The 19653-nt window shown below is 36.5% G+C and overlaps 1 protein-coding gene and 1 pseudogene across 2 annotated transcripts; both read right to left on the reverse strand.

The window, feature by feature from the left end:
- Positions 1 to 1123: 1123 nt before the first annotated feature.
- LOC147501784 (pentatricopeptide repeat-containing protein At4g39952, mitochondrial-like) lies at positions 1124 to 13636 on the reverse strand. The gene is made up of 9 exons (XM_086604391.1): positions 13616 to 13636; positions 13449 to 13526; positions 5959 to 6201; positions 5883 to 5902; positions 5681 to 5805; positions 4193 to 5485; positions 2510 to 2721; positions 2206 to 2263; positions 1124 to 1335 (listed from the first exon to the last, which is right to left on the reverse strand). The coding sequence occupies exons 1-6, from the start codon at positions 13634 to 13636 to the stop codon at positions 4377 to 4379; spliced, it is 1596 nt and encodes a 531-aa protein (XP_086460517.1). The 3' UTR covers positions 1124 to 1335; positions 2206 to 2263; positions 2510 to 2721; positions 4193 to 4376.
- A 516-nt stretch (positions 13637 to 14152) lies between these two features.
- On the reverse strand, positions 14153 to 17183 carry LOC147501785 (5'-adenylylsulfate reductase-like 4; annotated as a pseudogene). The gene is made up of 3 exons (XR_015221464.1): positions 16192 to 17183; positions 15967 to 16091; positions 14153 to 14984 (listed from the first exon to the last, which is right to left on the reverse strand). The product of XR_015221464.1 is annotated as a 5'-adenylylsulfate reductase-like 4 (transcript).
- Positions 17184 to 19653: the final 2470 nt, after the last annotated feature.

Below are 19653 nucleotides of genomic sequence, written 5' to 3' on the forward strand. Positions count from 1 at the left end.
TAAGATATTCACTATTTACACACATATTTTATTGATTTTATTAAAAAAATATGTACTAAAAACACAAAAATACCACATAGACAAGTCCCTTTTTAAAAATTGATATAAATAATTATGTCATTCAATAATAAGTTAAACTAGTAAACTGCATAGCAGTGGGGCGTGAGCGGAGAGGGAGAGGGAGAGGGAGAGGGAGAGGGAGGAGTGGAGAGGGGAGAGGGAGAGATTGAGAGGGAGAGGGATGAATAGGAGAAGATGAGGACAGACAGAAACCAACCAAGTAATGTTTTGGGCCACCTTACCCCCACCCGACCCAAGATCGTTCGCTCCGCTCACTTGACTAGTATCTTCGCTAAGCGGTGGGGCTGAGCGGTGGGAGAGGAAGATGGAGGAGTGGAGATGGAGAAGGAGGAGTGGAGATTTAGAGTGTAAATGGAGAGGGGAGAGGAAAATGGAGAGTGAGAGAGGCGAAGAGAAAAAACAAAAGGGAAGAGATGAGGACAGACAGACAGAAACCAACCAAGTTGGTTTTTGTCCGCATAACCCCCCTTCTCCCAAAATGTTCGCTCCGCTCACGGATAAAACCATATATTTAAGGTTATAAGTTTTATTTTTATATTATTTATAACATTAAATACTATGAATAAATAAAATTTAATAATATATAAATGAATGTTTTGAGCTTTTATATTTTACATTTTGATATTTTTTATATTAAAAGTACAATAACGTTCAGTTCCGATTATGGTATGGTTTTTTGTTTAAAAACCCATTTGGTTCGGCTTTATATGGTCCGGTTTTTTTAGTATCTATTTTTAAACGGTTTCTAAAAATAGGAACCGGAATCATGATTTTTTCTATAGTTCTAGTTCTGGTTCTGGTTCCGGTTAAATCCACCCTTTAGTGAGATGCGGCTCACTGAATGGTGCACTAAGCTATGCCCAGGCGCGACAATTTCATGGTTTGCTTCTCGTGATTTAGGGAGGGGTTTGAATTCGTTTTTTTTTCTTTTAGAGAAAACCCATGATATAACATGAAGTAGCAGATTGTAAGAGTTCATTACCAGAAATTCAATTTTACAAGGGTAAGGAATTCAACACCACGACTGTAAAAGACCATAAACTTCTGTGCATCAAGAAAAGAGAAAAATGAAAAACAACTCATTAACATTAATCAGGCATCTGTCTCGAATTACAAGTATCACATAGAGCATGAGAGATAAGATTGAGAGGAACGCTGAGAGGCCAGAAGCAGTCGCATTAGACATGACCAAACAGGCCATCAATCTGCTTGACTCGCAAAGTCAGATATATCCACACAATTTTAAAACTCGACCTGAAAATTTTGATAAAAAAAAAATTAGAAGCATGTAAAGATGAGCGTCAACTTCAAAGGTGAGGGATATACATAACAGAAATACGTCGATAATTTTATCAATCACAAGCCATCTGGAATGGTCGACTGTAAAAGTATAAAGCTCAATTATGCAGTACCCAAGCCTGGATTTGAATTTTGGATTATTTGATGTATTTGTGTACACAAGAAGAATTGCTTCATTACTAATGAACTGCTTGCAAGGGTATAAGAAGAAAACTTATATATAGAAAAAACATCCCTAGAAAGGTCTCGTACTAATGCTAATACTCGATGAAACAAGATCTCCAGGCAGACGAACAAAAACTTTTGTTACTTAAAAACCACTTCAGTTATCCTTCAAATGTCTCACATTTCAAATCACAAAATACGTATTACTTGCTGTAAATCTCGTACAAGGAAAACAAGGTTTCCAGGTCTATAGTTACTGGATATGTTGGGTAGGGAGCTTACAAGATAGAAAACAGGAAAACAACTTTTCCTGAATCCAACGAAGCAGCAACAGGCTTGTCTGACATGTATGAAGGTTAATAGCTAAATAGTAAATTAACTGACAGGCAGAAGTGTGCGTTAAACGATGCATTAGGGACTGACAGAATGAAAGTTCATGTGTAGCAGCATAAACCGGAAAATAACCGATAAAACACAACATATAAATGCTAAAAACTTGAAATCAGTTGTATTTATCTCTTTATCAATGTGGAGAAATTAATCAACAATAATGAACAGAAACTCCCCATGGGTTATACATTAACTGTAAAAATAATTTATAAACAAAACAAATGAATCTCAGGAAGTCAGGAGCAACTAGAGTGGAGTAAGCTAATATACCTATAGAAGTACACTGCAGAAGCATAATGCTGTCATTTATCTTCCTCGGAAACATCCTCTGCAAATAAGACGACAATGAGATGATAAAAATAAGGTAATGGTATTTCTACATAGAATAAATGGATGCATAGAGAATTAGAGATGATCAGATGGGGGGTTCTTATTTCATTTACAGGTTAAAGATGTGGTACAACATGCTCAATGTCTCAATCTTTACTATCATCCACTCCTACCACTAAGTTCACTATAAGGACAACTTTCCAACGACAAAATTAAGTGCCTGTAAACTTTTATAGCCGTTTACCTGATGTCACTATTATCATCTTAAGATTAACAAAGTACAAAGATTTCACAGCCGTAGAATTTATTGCATTCCCATCGCAGATCCACAGTGTAGGGTTTTCAACGGGTTGGGGAGTTTCTTGGAACTTTAAGTACGCTACATACCGAGGATCTCTAATCACTTTCTCAGATACAACTGAAATGTTGTAACGTGTAAGCATCTTGGCCTTGCACCTGCAACATCAATAGGCAGAAGAAACATCTCAGTCCATTTTGACATATAAATGAACAGAAAACTGTAAAAACAGAGGGAAGTAATCACAAAGCGCACCACCATTTAAGAACTTATTTAGTGATATAACAACACTTTTCACTTTCTATTACAGCCATCCAAGGTGAAAAATTATACAATATTTTCTGGAGTATCAGTCTGTTTGCAGAATGCACATAACCAAGGAACACCAACACCTAGCCCATTCAAAAGCATTCGAATTTATTGCCTTCCCATTCAAAAGAAAGTGAACACTCATAAGCATTGCAGTGGACGATAACAATTAGCTATCCCAGGTAAGACAATAAGATTTAGCACTTTATGCCAGGGAACTTCTAATTTTTATGGCAAGGTAAGAATTATTTTTATTAAAATACGACAACAAAATTTAGTTACTCCAGGAGTCCAAGGTGTACTTTGCAGATAATTGCAATGGACAAAAAAAGCAGAACACTAATTTTCACTCATCCACACATAGAATACTTCAATGGTTCATGTCAATTTTGAATTCTGTGCACAGGGGCTGAAGGACACATCTAGAAAAGATAGAGGAATGCCCCTGCAAGTTTACTGATTAAAAAAATGCCAACATCTGAGACTCTGAAGAAACTACAATGCCACAAAAGGAAACATTGATCATGCCTCACTAAAGGAAGCTTTGGGGAAGAAAAGAAACTAGGCATCTTTCAAAGATGGAACAAAAGTATGAGGAAAAAATTTCATTTAATTTTTATATTTTTAAAAAAAGGTAGGGTACAACGATATGATGACTGCTGGGTCTAATAAGTTTGCTTTTAGGAGGGTGGGATTTCCTATTCAAAAGGGACTCATGGCGCAATTTGTAGCGTGCCTGTCGCCTCCTACAGTGTAATTTCTTTATATCTCAATATACTAAAAAATAAATAACCGAAGGGGAAGACCTCTTACTCCATCTGCACAACCTAAGGTCCTCCTACCCTCTTACTCCATCTGCACAACCTAAGGTCCTCCTACATGGAGTTGGAAATGAAGTCCACCCAAACCAATAAAATTCATGTGTTGAAAAGTACCGAGAAAAGAGCAAAATTTCCTAGTCAGTAATCTTTTCAGCAGCTATAGACAAAAAAAAAACAAAATAAATAAAAATAAAAAATACTATCATGTAGACATGTACAAGAAATATTAATATGAACACTAAATATGAAATGAACAGGGAGAAGAATACTATCAGAGTGTAACACTTCTTTTTTATTTCTATATCAAGTGTTTCAAACAATTATCCTGTACCAGCATTTTCTAGCATATATAATCAAAAATCAAAATCAAAATCAACACTAACAAGAAATGAAACAAGATACCATTTTTTGTCATTCAAAACGGCTAAACACATAACAAAGGTTCAAACTATGAACACTCGGACCACTATAACAGAAAACATGAGGAGAGGATCCTTACCGATCAATGAGGCTGTTGCTTCAACAAAAACTTCAGGCTGTCATCTGAAACTTCCACCAGCCTTATTCGAAACTGCTTCACATGAAATCCAGATTTTAAATATCTTCCTGCAGCTTCACTTTCTTTCCCAGACAACACCTGACTGAAGTCTGAACTATAATTCCAGCACGTGTAGATTCTTTAATTAGTTACAATGCACTCCAACAGTCCAACCACTTCTCTTCCTCACTCTTTTGTTCTTCATTATCCCTCTCACCTCCTCTGCCTCTTTCCATTTCCCAACAGAACTATACAAGTTGGACAACATAATATAGTATCGATCGTTTCCAGGGCCGGAATCTATAGCCAGCCTTGCAACACGTTCTCCCACCTCAACGTTATTGTAAATCTTACAAGCACCAAGCAATGCTCCCCACATAGCCCCATCAGGAGGAAGTGACATTGACTGAACCATAGCTTCAGCATCCTCTAGATAACCTGAGTGGCCGAGGAGGTCCACCATAAAAGCATAATGCCTCAATGTTGGTACCACAGAGTAATCTCTCATTCTACAAAAAAGGTCCTTACCTTCTTCAACAAGGCCTGCATGAGTACAAGCCGACAAAACAGCAAGGAAGCTCGCAGCATTTGGCCTCACATCTGATGTTTCCAATTGCTGGAAAATATCCACTGCAGATTTGGCATCACCATGAATTCCATACCCCGATACCATCACATTCCAAAACACAACATCTCTTTGAGATACAGAATCAAAGACCACCCGTGATGTTTGCAGTTGCCCACACTTCACATACATATCAACAAGCGCATTTGCAACTGACAGATCACACTCTAACCACATGTCCTTAATGTATGCATGCAGTCTTTTGCCATGATCCAAAGCCGCTAGATGAGAGCAAGCTGAAAGAGCAATCACCAGAGTCACTGAACTGGGCTTCAAATCTGCTAAAATCATCTCATAGAAAAAGGCTAAAGCTTCACTAGAGAGCCTGTTATGAGTATAAGCAGACATCAAGGTATTCCAAGTAACAATGTCCCTATCCACCGTAAAGAATATTTTCCGTGCAGTAGCCAGATTTTCTAACTTTCCATACATGCCAACTAGTGAATTTATAACTGAAGTGTTCTCATCCATCCCACTTTTAATCACGTGACAGTGGATAGACTTACCTAGATGCAGAGCACCCAATTGGAAACAAGAGGATATCACTATTGGTAGACTGCTGAAATCAGATTCTATTCCTATATGTTGCATTTTCCTGAACGTCCCTATGCACTTAGTCTCCAAGCCCACTTAACCACTTTACCATAGCCAGCAACAATACAGTTCCAAGAATTCGTTTCCCATTCACACGGTCCATCGAAAAGCTTCTCCGCAGGGTCCAAGCACCCACACTTGCAGTACATTGACAACAATGAACTAATAACCATCTTATCAAATTCATAGTTTCTCCTAATTATCAGCCCATGAAAGGTCTTGCTCTCATAGTCCTTTCCAGCATTCCCAAAACATGAGAGCAGAGAGCATGCAACTGATAACAATTCCATCTGGATCAACTCCAAACATTTGCATATCCCAAAACAAGTCTAAGCACTCATTAATGGAGCCACTTCTTGATCACTGTCCAAGAGATGATATCTGTGTTCGGTGTTTCACAAAAAGCAACATGGGCACCTTCAGTGCTCTCACATATCTAGAACACCCATTTCCTGTTTTTAAAGAATAAGCATGTAAACACCCCACGTTTAAGATATTGGCTAAATTACCACAAGGCAACTTCAATAGTCCTAAAGTTGGGTTTTTCGCCAGTTTTATGCATTTCATGAAGACAACCCAAACCCTTATCACTCTCCTCATTCTGCACATACCCAACTATAAGTGCAGTCCAAGCCACAACGTCTCTCAACTCCATTTCAACAAACACTTTAGAACCATCAATCACATTACCACATTTGGAATAAATATAAACAAAAGAAATCCCAAGTGCAGACCAAGCTTCAAACTCAAACTATGAACCATTTGACCCATTTGAATACACAAAAGCTGGGCACAACAAGAGACAACAATGGGTATAGTAAAAACATTAGGAACACGACGCGTTTGGAGAAAAAACTCAAGGGCTTGTTCGTAATATCCATTGGAGATATGTGTTTTAAGGAAAGTGTGTTTGAATTCAAGTGCATGCGATTGAAAAGATGAGTTGAGAAAGTGGGTTTGTTGTAAAAAGAGTAGAAGGAGATGAGCTGAAAATGTTGTTGGTGTGACTGGTTGTGATGATTAAAGCATGGTATTTGAGGAGAGACGTGGTTGAAAAGGCGGGTAAGGTAGTTATTTCTGTTGGTAGTTGGTAATGATGAAAGAGAAGAGAAGTTAGTTAGTTAGTTAGTTTGAGTGATTTTTTGCTCCCAGCGGGATTTGCTCCAAGAGCTCCAACGGAAACAGGAACCAACCAAGTGTATGCTGAAAAGGCGCCAACAGTTATCAAATTTCCACCTTAATATATGCTTCCTGATTTACCCCAAACCTTAAAAAAATAAAAGAAAAAAACTTAACCAGTTACAAAATCTAGTTTTTGGTCTTAATTGTTAGGAAAAAAAAAAAGGAATAAAAAAACTTGAAGTGCTGAACTAGTGACACTTTTTTCAAACTAAAAAAGATAAAAAAAATCTTTAGCTAATGATGGGAAGTAGGAGTGTAAAAAAAAACCGTTGACCCATCATCCGGTAGGGTACCCGGTCTTCACCCGCCACCCAAACCCGCACCAACCCGAAAACAGACCCGCCCCGCCCCGCCACCGTTTTTACGCGGTCGGGCTATGGGTGTAGATTCTATGCTCAAATCGGACGATCAAACCGCTTCGACATTGTCAAAAGATGTCAAAGATTGACCCAACCCCGACCAGATTGACCCGCACAATTTCAAGACTCTAACTCTAATATTTTTGTATTTTGTTTATATTTTGTTTTAACTTTTGTAGAAATTTGGGAGATATGAACACAAACTTATGAGTTTAACATCAATTTCAAATATTCAAGTTTGAACATTTGACAAATAAATATCAAAAGTTAAAATTCAACTTTCGAATTTTGGAGAAGATGAATTATTCATCCCTGTATTAATTTCGAATTCTTTTAGTTTATATGTTATTGTTTTGTACCATGGATCCTTGCTCCCATCTTCATTTTATCATGTTATGGAAAATAATCAATTTACAAATGGTAAATCACGATAAAGAAGTTTCAAATTTGCAGATATGGTTTTGGGTTCAAGTTCAAGTTTTTTTATATTTGTTTATTTTTTATTGATTGATTATATAGTTTTTTTCTATGTTATAAATTGGAAATATATTACTTGCAGAATTAGAAAGTTTTTTTTGGGTGAAATTGGGTTCAAATGATAATTTCCATCCGACCCGGATGACCCGCTCAAAACCCGCCTCGTAAGCTGACCCAACAGGGCGGGTGATGGTACTAAAACATGACACTTCAACCCGCCCCGCCCGGCCCCATCGGGGACTACTGGATTTGTATCCCCTAGACCCGCCCCGCCCTGCCCCATCACTATTTGACCCGCGGTTGACCCGGCCCGCCCCGTATTACACCCCTAATGGGAAGAACTCCTATATATTTTACAATGTGTTATGAAATCCATGGGCTTATATGGATGCCCACCATTGATATGTGTTATCCTGATAATCCTCTATCTTGGTATTTATCCTGATAACCTTCTATCTTGATATTTATCCTGATCATCCTCTATCTTACTGTTTATCCTGTTAATCCCTTATCTTAGAAAGGAGGTTACCTAGTTGTATATAAAGGTAACCTCCTCCCATTTAGTTTTACCTCAAGAAATAAGAATTCTCTCTCTCTCTCTTTTATTGATTCAATCTACATGTTAAGTTAGTGTGGTGTTCTCTCCAAATCGGTTTAATTTCTAACACGTTATCAGCACGATAGTCTCTAGCTTTGGATTAAAGGTATGTGTTTTACTTACGATTAATGGCATGTGTTTAGTTTGTTATTATGAATAGTAATCGATACTATTGAATTTAAATTTGTATTTTGGTATTAAATTCGTTACTGTCGAATTTAACTGTACTGTTAACGTTTTTCTCTGGCTTGTTACTGTAAGTGCATGTTTAAACTTTTTTTGTTTTACTGGAGTCGTGTAAAACAGTAGACAAAGATGCTGTTATGGGTAGTCTTTAGCGTTGGATTCCGGTAATGTAATATAAGAGGTGTCTTTGCCTTTTCAGTCAAGAGAGTCAATGAATGATCTGCATGTGGTACGATAATTAGGTTCTAGTGCAATACCTATCTACCAATAAACATGCAAATTAATAAATAAATAAATGTGGTAAGAAATATAAGCTCTACTGCAAGGACTGATTGACTATAGATTATTCATGGTCAAGTCTATTAAAGTTCATTGTGCCTTGGTAGCTGAAGTAAGGAGCTCTAATGTTCATCGTATCGTTTATATTTCCTGGATCAACTTATAAATTTTTCTTTTGTTTTTAGTTTGATAAAAGAAAAGGGTTAATACCAATTTATTAGCTATGCCGTACTTAGTTATGACTTGTGATGCTGTAAAGCAAGATAACAACCTTCTAGAGAGGCATGGGACATGTAATATTTAATTTCGTCAGGATATTTTTTTTCTTCTAATTGGGCTTTATAATAACTGGTTATTAAATGTTATGCATCTATTATAAGTACCTGATTCGGTGATTCCTTTAAAACTTATGTTTCGACATCGACATTGTTATTGGGCCTAAAAGCGAAAAGGATTATATTTCTTTTGACATTACAAAAGCCACAAAGTGGGTCGTGGGATGAAAAACTTTGTTTCTCAAAACTTCAAAAGGCATATTATTCGTCATGCCAAATAGTCAAATACTAATTTCATCCACGTTGATCAAGTTCCTGAAGACCGACCTATCATTTCATATCTTTTAAGTCTTTTAATGCTAGCTTATGGAATTATTGGAGTTGTTAGCAAGTTTTAGTAACACTGATGAAAATCTTTTTAACTCTTTTCATAGTACAACTAACACTATTATGTTTGCCTGTTTGGGACACCTTGTTACAGTGTTGTAGATGTTAGGAATTTTGAAAATAAGTAGAAATTGTTTGGAACACATTATGGTCGGCTATTCCAGGGAAGAAGACGATGACAACATGTTATATTTTGCTGGATAAAGGGCCTAATAACTTTTAAAGGCCAAAGCCCATATGTTTTATTGGTTATGGGCCTTAAGTTAATAAAACCCAGCTCATGACATTAGCTTCGAAATTCGGAATGTTGAGACACTCTCAATGAAAACGGTTTAGTTTTACGATATATTTGGAACCCAAAGTTCCACGATCAATTTTTTTAAAGAACCTGAAGTTCCAAAGATTCAATTTTTCGGAACCTGAAGTTCCAAGACCGTCTGGTTGACTATATCGACTTGGTCAGGTCCAACCCATAAGGACTGGTTCGGTTTTGGCCCATTATAGTGGTCATTTATGTAGGCCCAATTCATTTTTATAGTTCTTTTGTTTTCAAGAACTTGAAGTTCTAACATAAATAAAGACTTGAAGTTCAGTATGAGAATCCAAATAGCAATGGGCAAGTTTGATGAGCAAACTTTCATAATTGGAATGATTTATTTAGTTAATTATACTTTTATTACCAGTTCATGGAACATTTACATTAATATTGTGTTCTCTTCATGGAATGTCTAGGCCTTGATTATCATTAATATTTTGAATTTCCTTATTATGAATCTCAATTTTATTTTTCTTAATATACTTGTGCTAGTATCAATCTTTACAAATTTGTTTTGCTTTATGTTAAAATGTATAGATATATAAATGGAGAAAAGTATTTATGGATATATGTCCGGTCGACTATACCCATAATCGTCGTTAGGGGAGAAGAGCAATGGTTGCTCTAAGGAACGGCGATGAAGCAACTTGGATCCGCCCCTGTCTCATTAAGAGATAAGGAGAATGATACACTTGCAAGCGGTTGCAAAGAAAATGCCTAAGCATTTAATGATATGGTAAAAGTAACCATGAATGTGCGGCGAGAATTGATGTTCCATTTGGACGGGGTCCAAACATGGCGACAAATGAATCTACTATACGCTAAAAGCGTGGTAGACCTATAGGATCCAAAGCTCCTAGGAGAGGAGAACTGAGAAACCATCTTGTCCAATTAATAGCGGTAATGGTTTGGAGCTCCATAAACAAATAATGAAAATGTGCAAATATCCAAAATTCAACTTTGAAATGCCTATATATGGTTGCCCCCGAAGAGGCACATGTACCTGAAAATAAAGAGATCGATCTCAATATTCCATGCATGTTCAGGTGAATTGTGGGATAGGGAAAGCACTTGTCATAGATGACATATTTAGCTATGGTATAGCTATTGGAACATCAAAGGACAATGATGAAAAATAAATGAGCCACGTGTTTTGTCGACAAAGGAAAGATTATTAAACTGAATTTGCTATTCAAGCATAATTAAACTCTTTCAATAAACGTGGTGTATTTGGACCTATAGTACAAACCCCAAAAGGTGTTAACCACAGAGGTTACAAATGGGTGTTTGTTCGAAACGAAAACGAGAAAAAATGAAATTTTCGATATAAGACACGTCTTGTGGCACAAGGTTTTCTGCAGAAACCTGGGATTGATTATGAAGAATCATACTCATGAATGTAGTGACTGACTACTTGTATGGGGACATAGACAAATATATTTACATGAAAATCCCTGAAGGATTTGGTTTGCCTGAAGCAAAATCAAGGAGTACGTACTCAATTAAACTAAGACATTTATTGTATGGTTTGAAACAATCCTGAAGATTGTGGTACAATCGTCTTAGTAAATATTTGTCTAAGGAAGGGTATGCAAACAATGAAATTTGCCCATGTGTCTTCATAAAGAAATCCTTAAATGGATTTGCAATACTAGCTGTTTATGTGGATGACATAAATTTGATTGGAACTCTGGAAGAGCTCGAGATAACTGCTCAATACCTAAAGAAGGAATTTGAAATGAAAGACCTTGAGGAAACAAGACTTTGTCTCGGCTTGCAGATCGAGAGAAGTTCTAGTGGTGTATTAGTCCACTAGACTAATTACACCGAGAATGTTTTGAAATATTTTCATATGGACAAGGCACATCCATTAAGTACCCCAATGGTCGTCCGGTCACTGAATATAGAGAAAGACCCATATCGCCCCAAAGAAGAAAATGAAGAACCATACTTGAGTGCAATTGGTGCATTAATGTATCTAGCACAATGCACTAGACCGGACATTTCTTTTTCTGTATATTTGTTAGCCAGGTACAGCTCAACGCCTACTAAAAGACACTGGAATGATGTCAAACACATATTGAGATATTTTTATGGAATAACTGGTATGAAACTATTTTATTCTTATGGTTCCACTAATGACTATGATCTAGTTGGCTATGCAGTCTTTGGTTATCTATCCGACCCTCAGAAGGGTCACTCCCAAACAGGTATGTATTTCTTAGTGGTAATATTGTTATTTGTTGGCATTGCACTAAACAAACTTTAGTGGCAACTTCCTCTGACCACTCTGAAATTTTAGCTCTTCATGAAGCTAGTCGTGAATGTGTATGGCTAAGGTTATTAATTGGGCATATTAAGTAGTTCTTGTTAATTACCTTCTATACTTGGTGTTCCCAACATTATTTATGAGGATAATGCAGCTTGTATAGCCCAGATTCAAGAAGGATTTATAAAAGGAAACAGGACAAAACACATTGCGCCAAAATTCTTTTACACTCATCAGCTTCAGAAGAAGAAGCAGATTAAGGTCGAGCAAGTTCGTTCCAGTGACAACCTTGCTGTTCTCTTCACTAAATCACTACCAAAGCATACATTTTCAAAAGCTTGTATATGGGATCGACATCGCGCAGAGTTCACCACCAAACCATATAAAACTTGTCTTTATCGGGGAGTAATAGAATAGGGGGAGCATCATGAAGAATGTGTTCGGGACATATGCACTATCTTGTACTCTTTTTCCTTATCTAGGTTTTATCCCAATCGGGTTTTCCTAGTAAAAGGTTTTAATGAGGCAAGATAAGCAAGTCACAATGATTCCGAAAGTAATGTTGTACTCTTTTTCCTTAGCTTTGGTTTTTCCCATTGGGTTTTCCTTAGCAAGGTTTTAATGAGGCAACCTGTCATTGGATGATTATAGAGCATCGGAAGAATGCTACAAAAGATGCATCCACCATAATTTCCCAAAAAATGGTGGACATCAAGGGGAGTGTTATGAAATCCATGGGCTTATATGGATGCCCACCATTGATATGTGTTATCCCGATAATCCTCTATCTTGGTATTTATCCCGATAACCTTCTATCTTGATATTTATCCCGATCATCCTCTATCTTCTTGTTTTATCCTGTTAATCCCTTTATCTTAGAAAGGAGGTTACCTAGTTGTATATAAAGGTAACCTCCTCCCATTTAGTTTTACCTCAAGAAATAAGAATTCTCTCTCTCTCTCTCTTTTATTGATTCAATCTACATGTTAAGTTAGTGTGGTGTTCTCTCCAAATCGGTTTAATTTCTAACACAATGAGATTTTTTTAATTATTTTTCTTTTTATTTATTTCTATTTTTAGTGGGGGCAAATCAGAAAGTTTGTTCTAAAGAAAGAATTTGATAACTGTCAATCTCTCTTTAGTAGACACGTGGCTGGTTCCTGTTTCGCTTGGAGCTCTTGGAGCAAATCTGCTCCCCGCTGGGAGCAAAAAATCACTCAGTTAGTTTAACGAGGTAGTTGGGTTTTAGAATAAACAGCAAGTATTTTGATAGAGAGAGAGACGGACAAGTATTTGTAAGCCCACTACAAGTCTACGACGACAATGAAAAATCAAAACCTCAGAAGTCTAAATTGATCACTTGGATTCTTATTAGTTTTAATACATGTTCATCAAGCTTAACTGAAATCGAATTGTTTTTATTACAATAAGGAGAAAGCTTAACTCATAAGCCTCACAAAAGTCAAAAGACAATGAAAGCAATTGAATCTATAATTAGCTCACACACTAATCCTAACAAATAAACATGCTTAATCACCACAAAGTTAAGATCTTGAACAGCCCCAGAGTCAATAAACACACTAAATTCAACTCAGAACCCCAACATTCATACAAAAAACACCAAAAACAACAAAAAAGATAAGATATTTTTCAAAAAAAAAACCCCATACCTTCAAACCAAACAAATCACATGATCTCTTCTCAAACCCACTACTCTCCCCTCCTCTACAAACTTCAGGCTTCTGTAACTGCCAAAGATCAGTAGCAAAATTTTTAGCAGACACAAAAACATCTCCATCTCCACTCTCATTTCTCACTTTCTTGCTACATTTCTCACCTTTAACATCAGAAGACTCATACTTCCATTGAAGTAAAGAAGTTACAGGTCCTTCTTTTCTTAATTTTATTTATTCCTGGTCCTGAAAACCCAGGGTTCTTTGTTTTACTATACTTTTAGGTTTTCTACTACTAACTTTCTCTATTCCTGGTCCTTTTTTTTTTCTTGGGTTGGCAGATTTAAGGAAGGGTTTTGTTGAGAATGGAAGCGAAGAATGGAGGGTTTGGAGGTTTCGGGAAAGGTTTGTTTTTTGGGTTATTATACTTGCGAACAAATTGAAAACAGAAAAAGTTACCATCATATCTTTCTGCTTGCTCAGCAAGTAAACATGTCTCTCTCCTTCTCCATCCCTTTCTTCACTCTCCTTCTGTACTTTCAGTGCAACTTAATAACTGCCTTTATGAAACACTACTCCGTGAACAAATTAGCCATTGTTATCAAATTCCAAGCAGGTTTGTTAAGAATCTGACCCCAAAAACATGTCAAAGTCGAATACAATTTATGCCAGATCTTTGAACATCACACTGCACCAGACAATTCTAAATTCTGGGTTGTACATTAAAGAAAAAGTACACAATACGGTAACTTCAATTTCATGAGAAATTAACATCAAAACCTAAAATCAATCACCAACTAATTGTATTATTCAACTTCTACAGGGAAAAGACATTCTTTTCAGTAAGATATTCATGAATAAAAATTGTATTTAATATAAACAGCAATATCAGGATACAGATCACTACTGCAACCAAATACAAAAACCTCCGCTTGTCACGAAAGATGACACGGCGCAAGACCTTCACTCTGAAATAGGAAACTGCGCCAACTTTGCAGATGCCATTACAAAACCTGATTTTATGAGTCTTGCCCATTCACATGTTGCTGCCAAAGGGAGGACGGTAGGGGGGAGGGCTCAACGCCCTTTCCACTACCCACACACTCCCTACTTGAGCTTGCATCACTGATGGAAACAAAAGCCAGTGAGTTTGAAGCCCATGCCCTGGCATTCATTACCCTTCCTGCAAATTGCTCCTCTTGCAACCCTCCTTAAGTGCGTTGAACACTTGCATTGCTCGACGGAGGTGTGCCAAGGGATGCTCCCACAAGCTCATCAAGCTTGAATTCCAAATTTGTCTTCTCCATGCACAACGGGCACATGTAAGTAGCATTGGAAGAGAGATATAGATCAATCTAAGAAGCCCAAACGTGGAAGCCAGTGCCAAATATGTCTCCTGCCGAAGCATCTTCTCAGAAGATCTTGCCCATGAGAATGGACAGTTTTCCTCCTCTGTGTCCCCAAGTTTCGCGAGATTCGATGAGTTCCCCATTGTCTTCAAGGACGAGTGATCCAGTGACAAAGGTCTGAGCCCTGTAAATTTCATAAAGCAAAAACCTTCATTGAGATTGTGAAAAGCACAAAATTATCCATTAAAACCATATATAAAATGAGGATGCTGAGGTCTCCAGAGGAGGATTGAAATATAACAACTTAGGTTAAAACCGTTTTAAAGACTGCATCAGAGTAAATCAAAATTCAAAACCACCAGTTAGCAGAACAGCTGAACCGTATGATACATCAATAATTATTTGTTGTTTTCCTTCTTCATAAAGGTAAGAGAAGAAAATTAAAAGTACCATAGGGACCTCAATAATCAATGGTGGAGGGAAAGTGATTGCCCTCCAATTTTAAAACTAACTAGTAATAATACATCTGCCTATCTAGAATTATATACCAATTCCTTTAAAACTAGGAAGTGCTCGACAAATGGAATATCTAAGGTTACATAATAAATTTGACTGCTCTCTTCTCAAAGGAAGTGCTCACCCTCAATTATTTAGTATCTTTAGGGTTAGACGATAACTTTGACTCCCCTCTTCTCAAAGGATCTGCTCACCCTCAAATTAATTAGTGTCCTGCTGTTTAGTGTAACAAGTACTCACCCTGAAATAGTTTATTGGCTAGGGTAGACTGTAACATTGACTGCCGCCTAGTGTAACAAGTACTCACTCTAAAATAGTTTAGTCGCTAAAGAACGAAACATATATACTTACACCTACAATTTCTCAGTTAAACAAAACTATGGCATTCAAGCTAACTACAGTGTAGGAGTGCCATTCTTGCATAGTCAAATGACACTTCCAAGTTCTTCAATTTTATTAACCAAATGAGACAACCATTTTTATATATATATATATATATATATATATATATATATATATATATATATATATATATATTTGTTATTGTTCAATTGAAATAAAAATCATATTTTCATCCTTTTTGTAAATCAAAATCAAGGAACTAGACATTAAGTTCCAGACTCAAGATATAATCAAGGGAAAGACCTTACCAGTCACATCACTGTAGAAAGTGACAAGAGAACTGAGGGAGCAGGAGCCATGATAACGCATCCGCATGGTGGAATTCAGAAGGAATAGAGTTGGGATTCCATGAACTCAATACCTTGAGAGTATGCTGAACAATTTAATAAATGCCATCCTCAGCGAAGGTTGTTTTCACTTAAAATAAATAATTCAAATAAATATATAAAAACAATTGCTTAAAATTTCCATACCTTGGTTTGACGCTAGACTCTTCAATTGCAAAATGGCGTATGGAGGGATACAGGGAAGAGATCATCACAAACGTTGGTCTGCATGCTCTAGAAAAGGGACACCAGGATGGATAGAAAAGCAGACACATACTCATGAGTCATGACTGCTCTTGTGAACCAGATTCAGCACTCCCTGCAATGAAACACCGTTCCTCTTCACAAACACAAAATAGAATACGATCAGATTTCTGTTGGACATAACAGCAGTACAAGAATCAATATATAAAATAAATTTACAACATTCTTAAGGAAGTACAACATGTGCACATATAGAGATGGTGGCAGCCAGCCACACACACACACGTATACAGAAAGAAGGTGATCTACATACATGTTGTCTTTCCAACGTAAGCCCATTCACCAGTAATTCCTGTAATCCTATCTAAAGCAATTCTACGGTCAGGTTATATCACGGAATTTTTTTTTTGCTACACATGACATACCATACTTCTATCACTTGTTAATGTCTTCGATTTCAGTACCCTATAGACGAACACATACAGCCTTGGGGTAAATCCGATCATGGGGCTCACTGCTCACATGCAGAATTAGAAAGGAAAAAAGGACTTCTGAGGCTAATTACGTAATCATGTCATCTCCATGTGGACCCAAGGAATGGATGTCAAAGGGTGTCATGGAATTGTATATAAATTGATATATATCTGATATTCTGATGTTGTGCAATCATCATACGCACCAAAATGTAAACAAATACGTAAGACAATAAACCACATATCATGAGAAATTCTAGCGTACTTGTGAACTCTATGTTACGGTGCATATTCTTTTACCCAAAAAAGAAACACAATTAAGTATGTGCATATTCCTTTACCCAAAAAAGCCATCTAGATTCTGGAAATATTTATGAACTACAAAAGAGCCTGAAGCAAATGGAGATTTAACTTATGGAAGTCTATATAGAGAACATTAAAAACAATCAGTCTCTATGATACACTGCTTGACTTAGAGTTTAGAAACGGACGGATTGTAGAATAGGGCATTTGTAAGCAAGAAGTCCATACGTAAATGAAAAATGAGGAATGAAACTACCAACAACTTTTAACGCATGATACCTTATCATACGGATTGTATGTGTATATATCAGTTACCAACTTCTCCTCTTAATGCTCGAGTCCTTTTTCCATACCAATATGTTTTCCCTACTATTGTTATTGTTATTGTTATTATCACTAGTAAACGGGCACGTGCGTTGCACGTGCTAGAAAAGAAAATTGGGGTAGAAAAAATCAAAGGAAATAATTATGTAAAATGTAAAATATTACATATTACATTTGTCTGAATGGATTATGTAAAATGTTTTATATTCAAAAAACTTAAATAAAAAAAGAAAAAAACACTTGAATACGCTAGTTTTTTTTTTTGTTTGATTCGATTTTTTCTTTCTTTCTGCCCATCGCAAATAAATATATTTGAAGAGATATTTAACCGTCTGTAATTTAGTTAGTATGTAATTAGTATTGTATATGCCACAAACTAATTTACCTAAAAAATAGGTACTATGCTGATGAAGTTTACCTTTGTGTTGCTAGTTGTGTAATTCTCTTGTCGAGCATTTATATGTGATGGAGGAACATTGTTGGATTTATATGAATATACTACCTGTAAGATATAAGAATATTACATCATGTTGTGCAACATAATTTCTATTCTAAACTGAAGAATAAAATATCTAAGAAAAAAAATGTAAGAAGAATAACCTTTTTCTTATTATTGTTTTCAAAATGATCTAGCAAATCCATCAGCTATTTTTTTGTTGTCGTTAAATATTTTAGTCGGTTTAAATAAGTATGTAGCTTGGCAGAGAAAGAAATTGTTGCTAGCTAAAAAGAGCCATTGTTTTTTTATTTTTATTTAGAAACGTTCACATTTAAGTCGGATATAAATCATATAATATGTGGACTGAATTGAATGTGTACATAATAGCTTTCGGTAAGATGGCTATATGTGGCAAGAGTACAATTTAAAAGCTTTTAATTAATATAATGTGGATCCATTTCATGTGTATGGAGATTGAATTATTCAAATGATGGAGGGTTGAATTTTTTCAATCCATTTGTATGGAGACGACAAAAGGAAGAAATTATGGATGCTAGCTACACCGCTGAATTACATCTGTTTCATCCTGCTATTAGTCGCACAATATTTTGATCAATTCTTACATTGTTTATTGGTCCATATTCTGAAAATGTTATTAGCACCAAGCTGCACATGCTAAACTTTGCCAGGTTTCGGGATTCCACTTGATTAACATAATGCAATGAAATATTGGTTCTTTGGTCCCAATTTATGAACCTTTTTCAAAATAATAATCATTTAGTTCACCATATATTAAGCATTTCATGATGTCTTGGGTTGGCCCATTTTTATATATTGTTTTGGGCACGAGTATTGTAAAATAATGAGTTGGTTTGGGCCATTATGTACTAACTCATTATTGAAATATTGCCCAACAATGGTTTGGGCTATTAAGCAACAATGGTTAGACTACATGGTGGGCAGTAGCTGCCGCAACTGAATCGTGAGGGGCCTTTAAAGAAAGTGTTTGTTTACCAATATCATAACAAACACTATTACATGGCAGAGCAAATCTAGTAGTTTTATAGAACAACTATTTATGTAAATCCTATCGCATCACTATTACATAGAAGCCTACCTTAGCATGAGAGGTTTTTCCCTGGAATTATCCGTGAAATGGTTGAATATTCTGCCGAACTCGCTTCAATGGAGGGACACGAAAAGATAAATAGGTAAAAAAAAACCAAATGGTTGGTGTATCTCTTTTTTTGTTTGCAGTTGCCCTAATTTTCTACGCCCATCTGGCTGCTGCTCAGGTAGGAAAGTTAATGAAGTTTGATGAAATGTCTTAAACATCTTGGGGCCATCTTTGGGGTGACATCCGCTAGGAGTATCCACGGTGCCCTTTTGCCTAGACTTCATGAAAAAATGTCAGTAGTTCAATGTATTTTTTTTAAGGTGGGTACTCATGTAGGTTTGTTTCTTTGGGGCAAAGCTGGTTCTGTCAGTATTTTGGGTCAATTTGATTTCTGTTGGTGTGACTTGCTGGTTGTATATGGTCTCCCAACTACTGATGTGGCCTCTATAGGTTCAGAGTAACTCTTAACTCAGTTTTGTGATTTTCTGCCATGCTCGAGCCAACATTCGACTCTCACCGAGCTGGCTGCCGAGCCTCACGAAGAGAGACCAATTCGCCTCTACCGTTTTCCCTATTTGCATAAGCACATAATCCATCAAGGTCATACCACCTTAACACCATCAGAGCTTCATCTTGATTTTGCCTTTCTAACAATACTTGAGCTATCTTTGGATGTGTAGCAGGGCCTGCAATTTCCGGGATTACTTGAGCTATCTAAACTGATTCGCTTTCAGTTTAGAAAGGATCTG

Source organism: Coptis chinensis, chromosome 4 (genome assembly GCF_015680905.1).
Source record: "Coptis chinensis isolate HL-2020 chromosome 4, ASM1568090v1, whole genome shotgun sequence".
NCBI classification, from domain to species: domain Eukaryota; kingdom Viridiplantae; phylum Streptophyta; class Magnoliopsida; order Ranunculales; family Ranunculaceae; genus Coptis; species Coptis chinensis.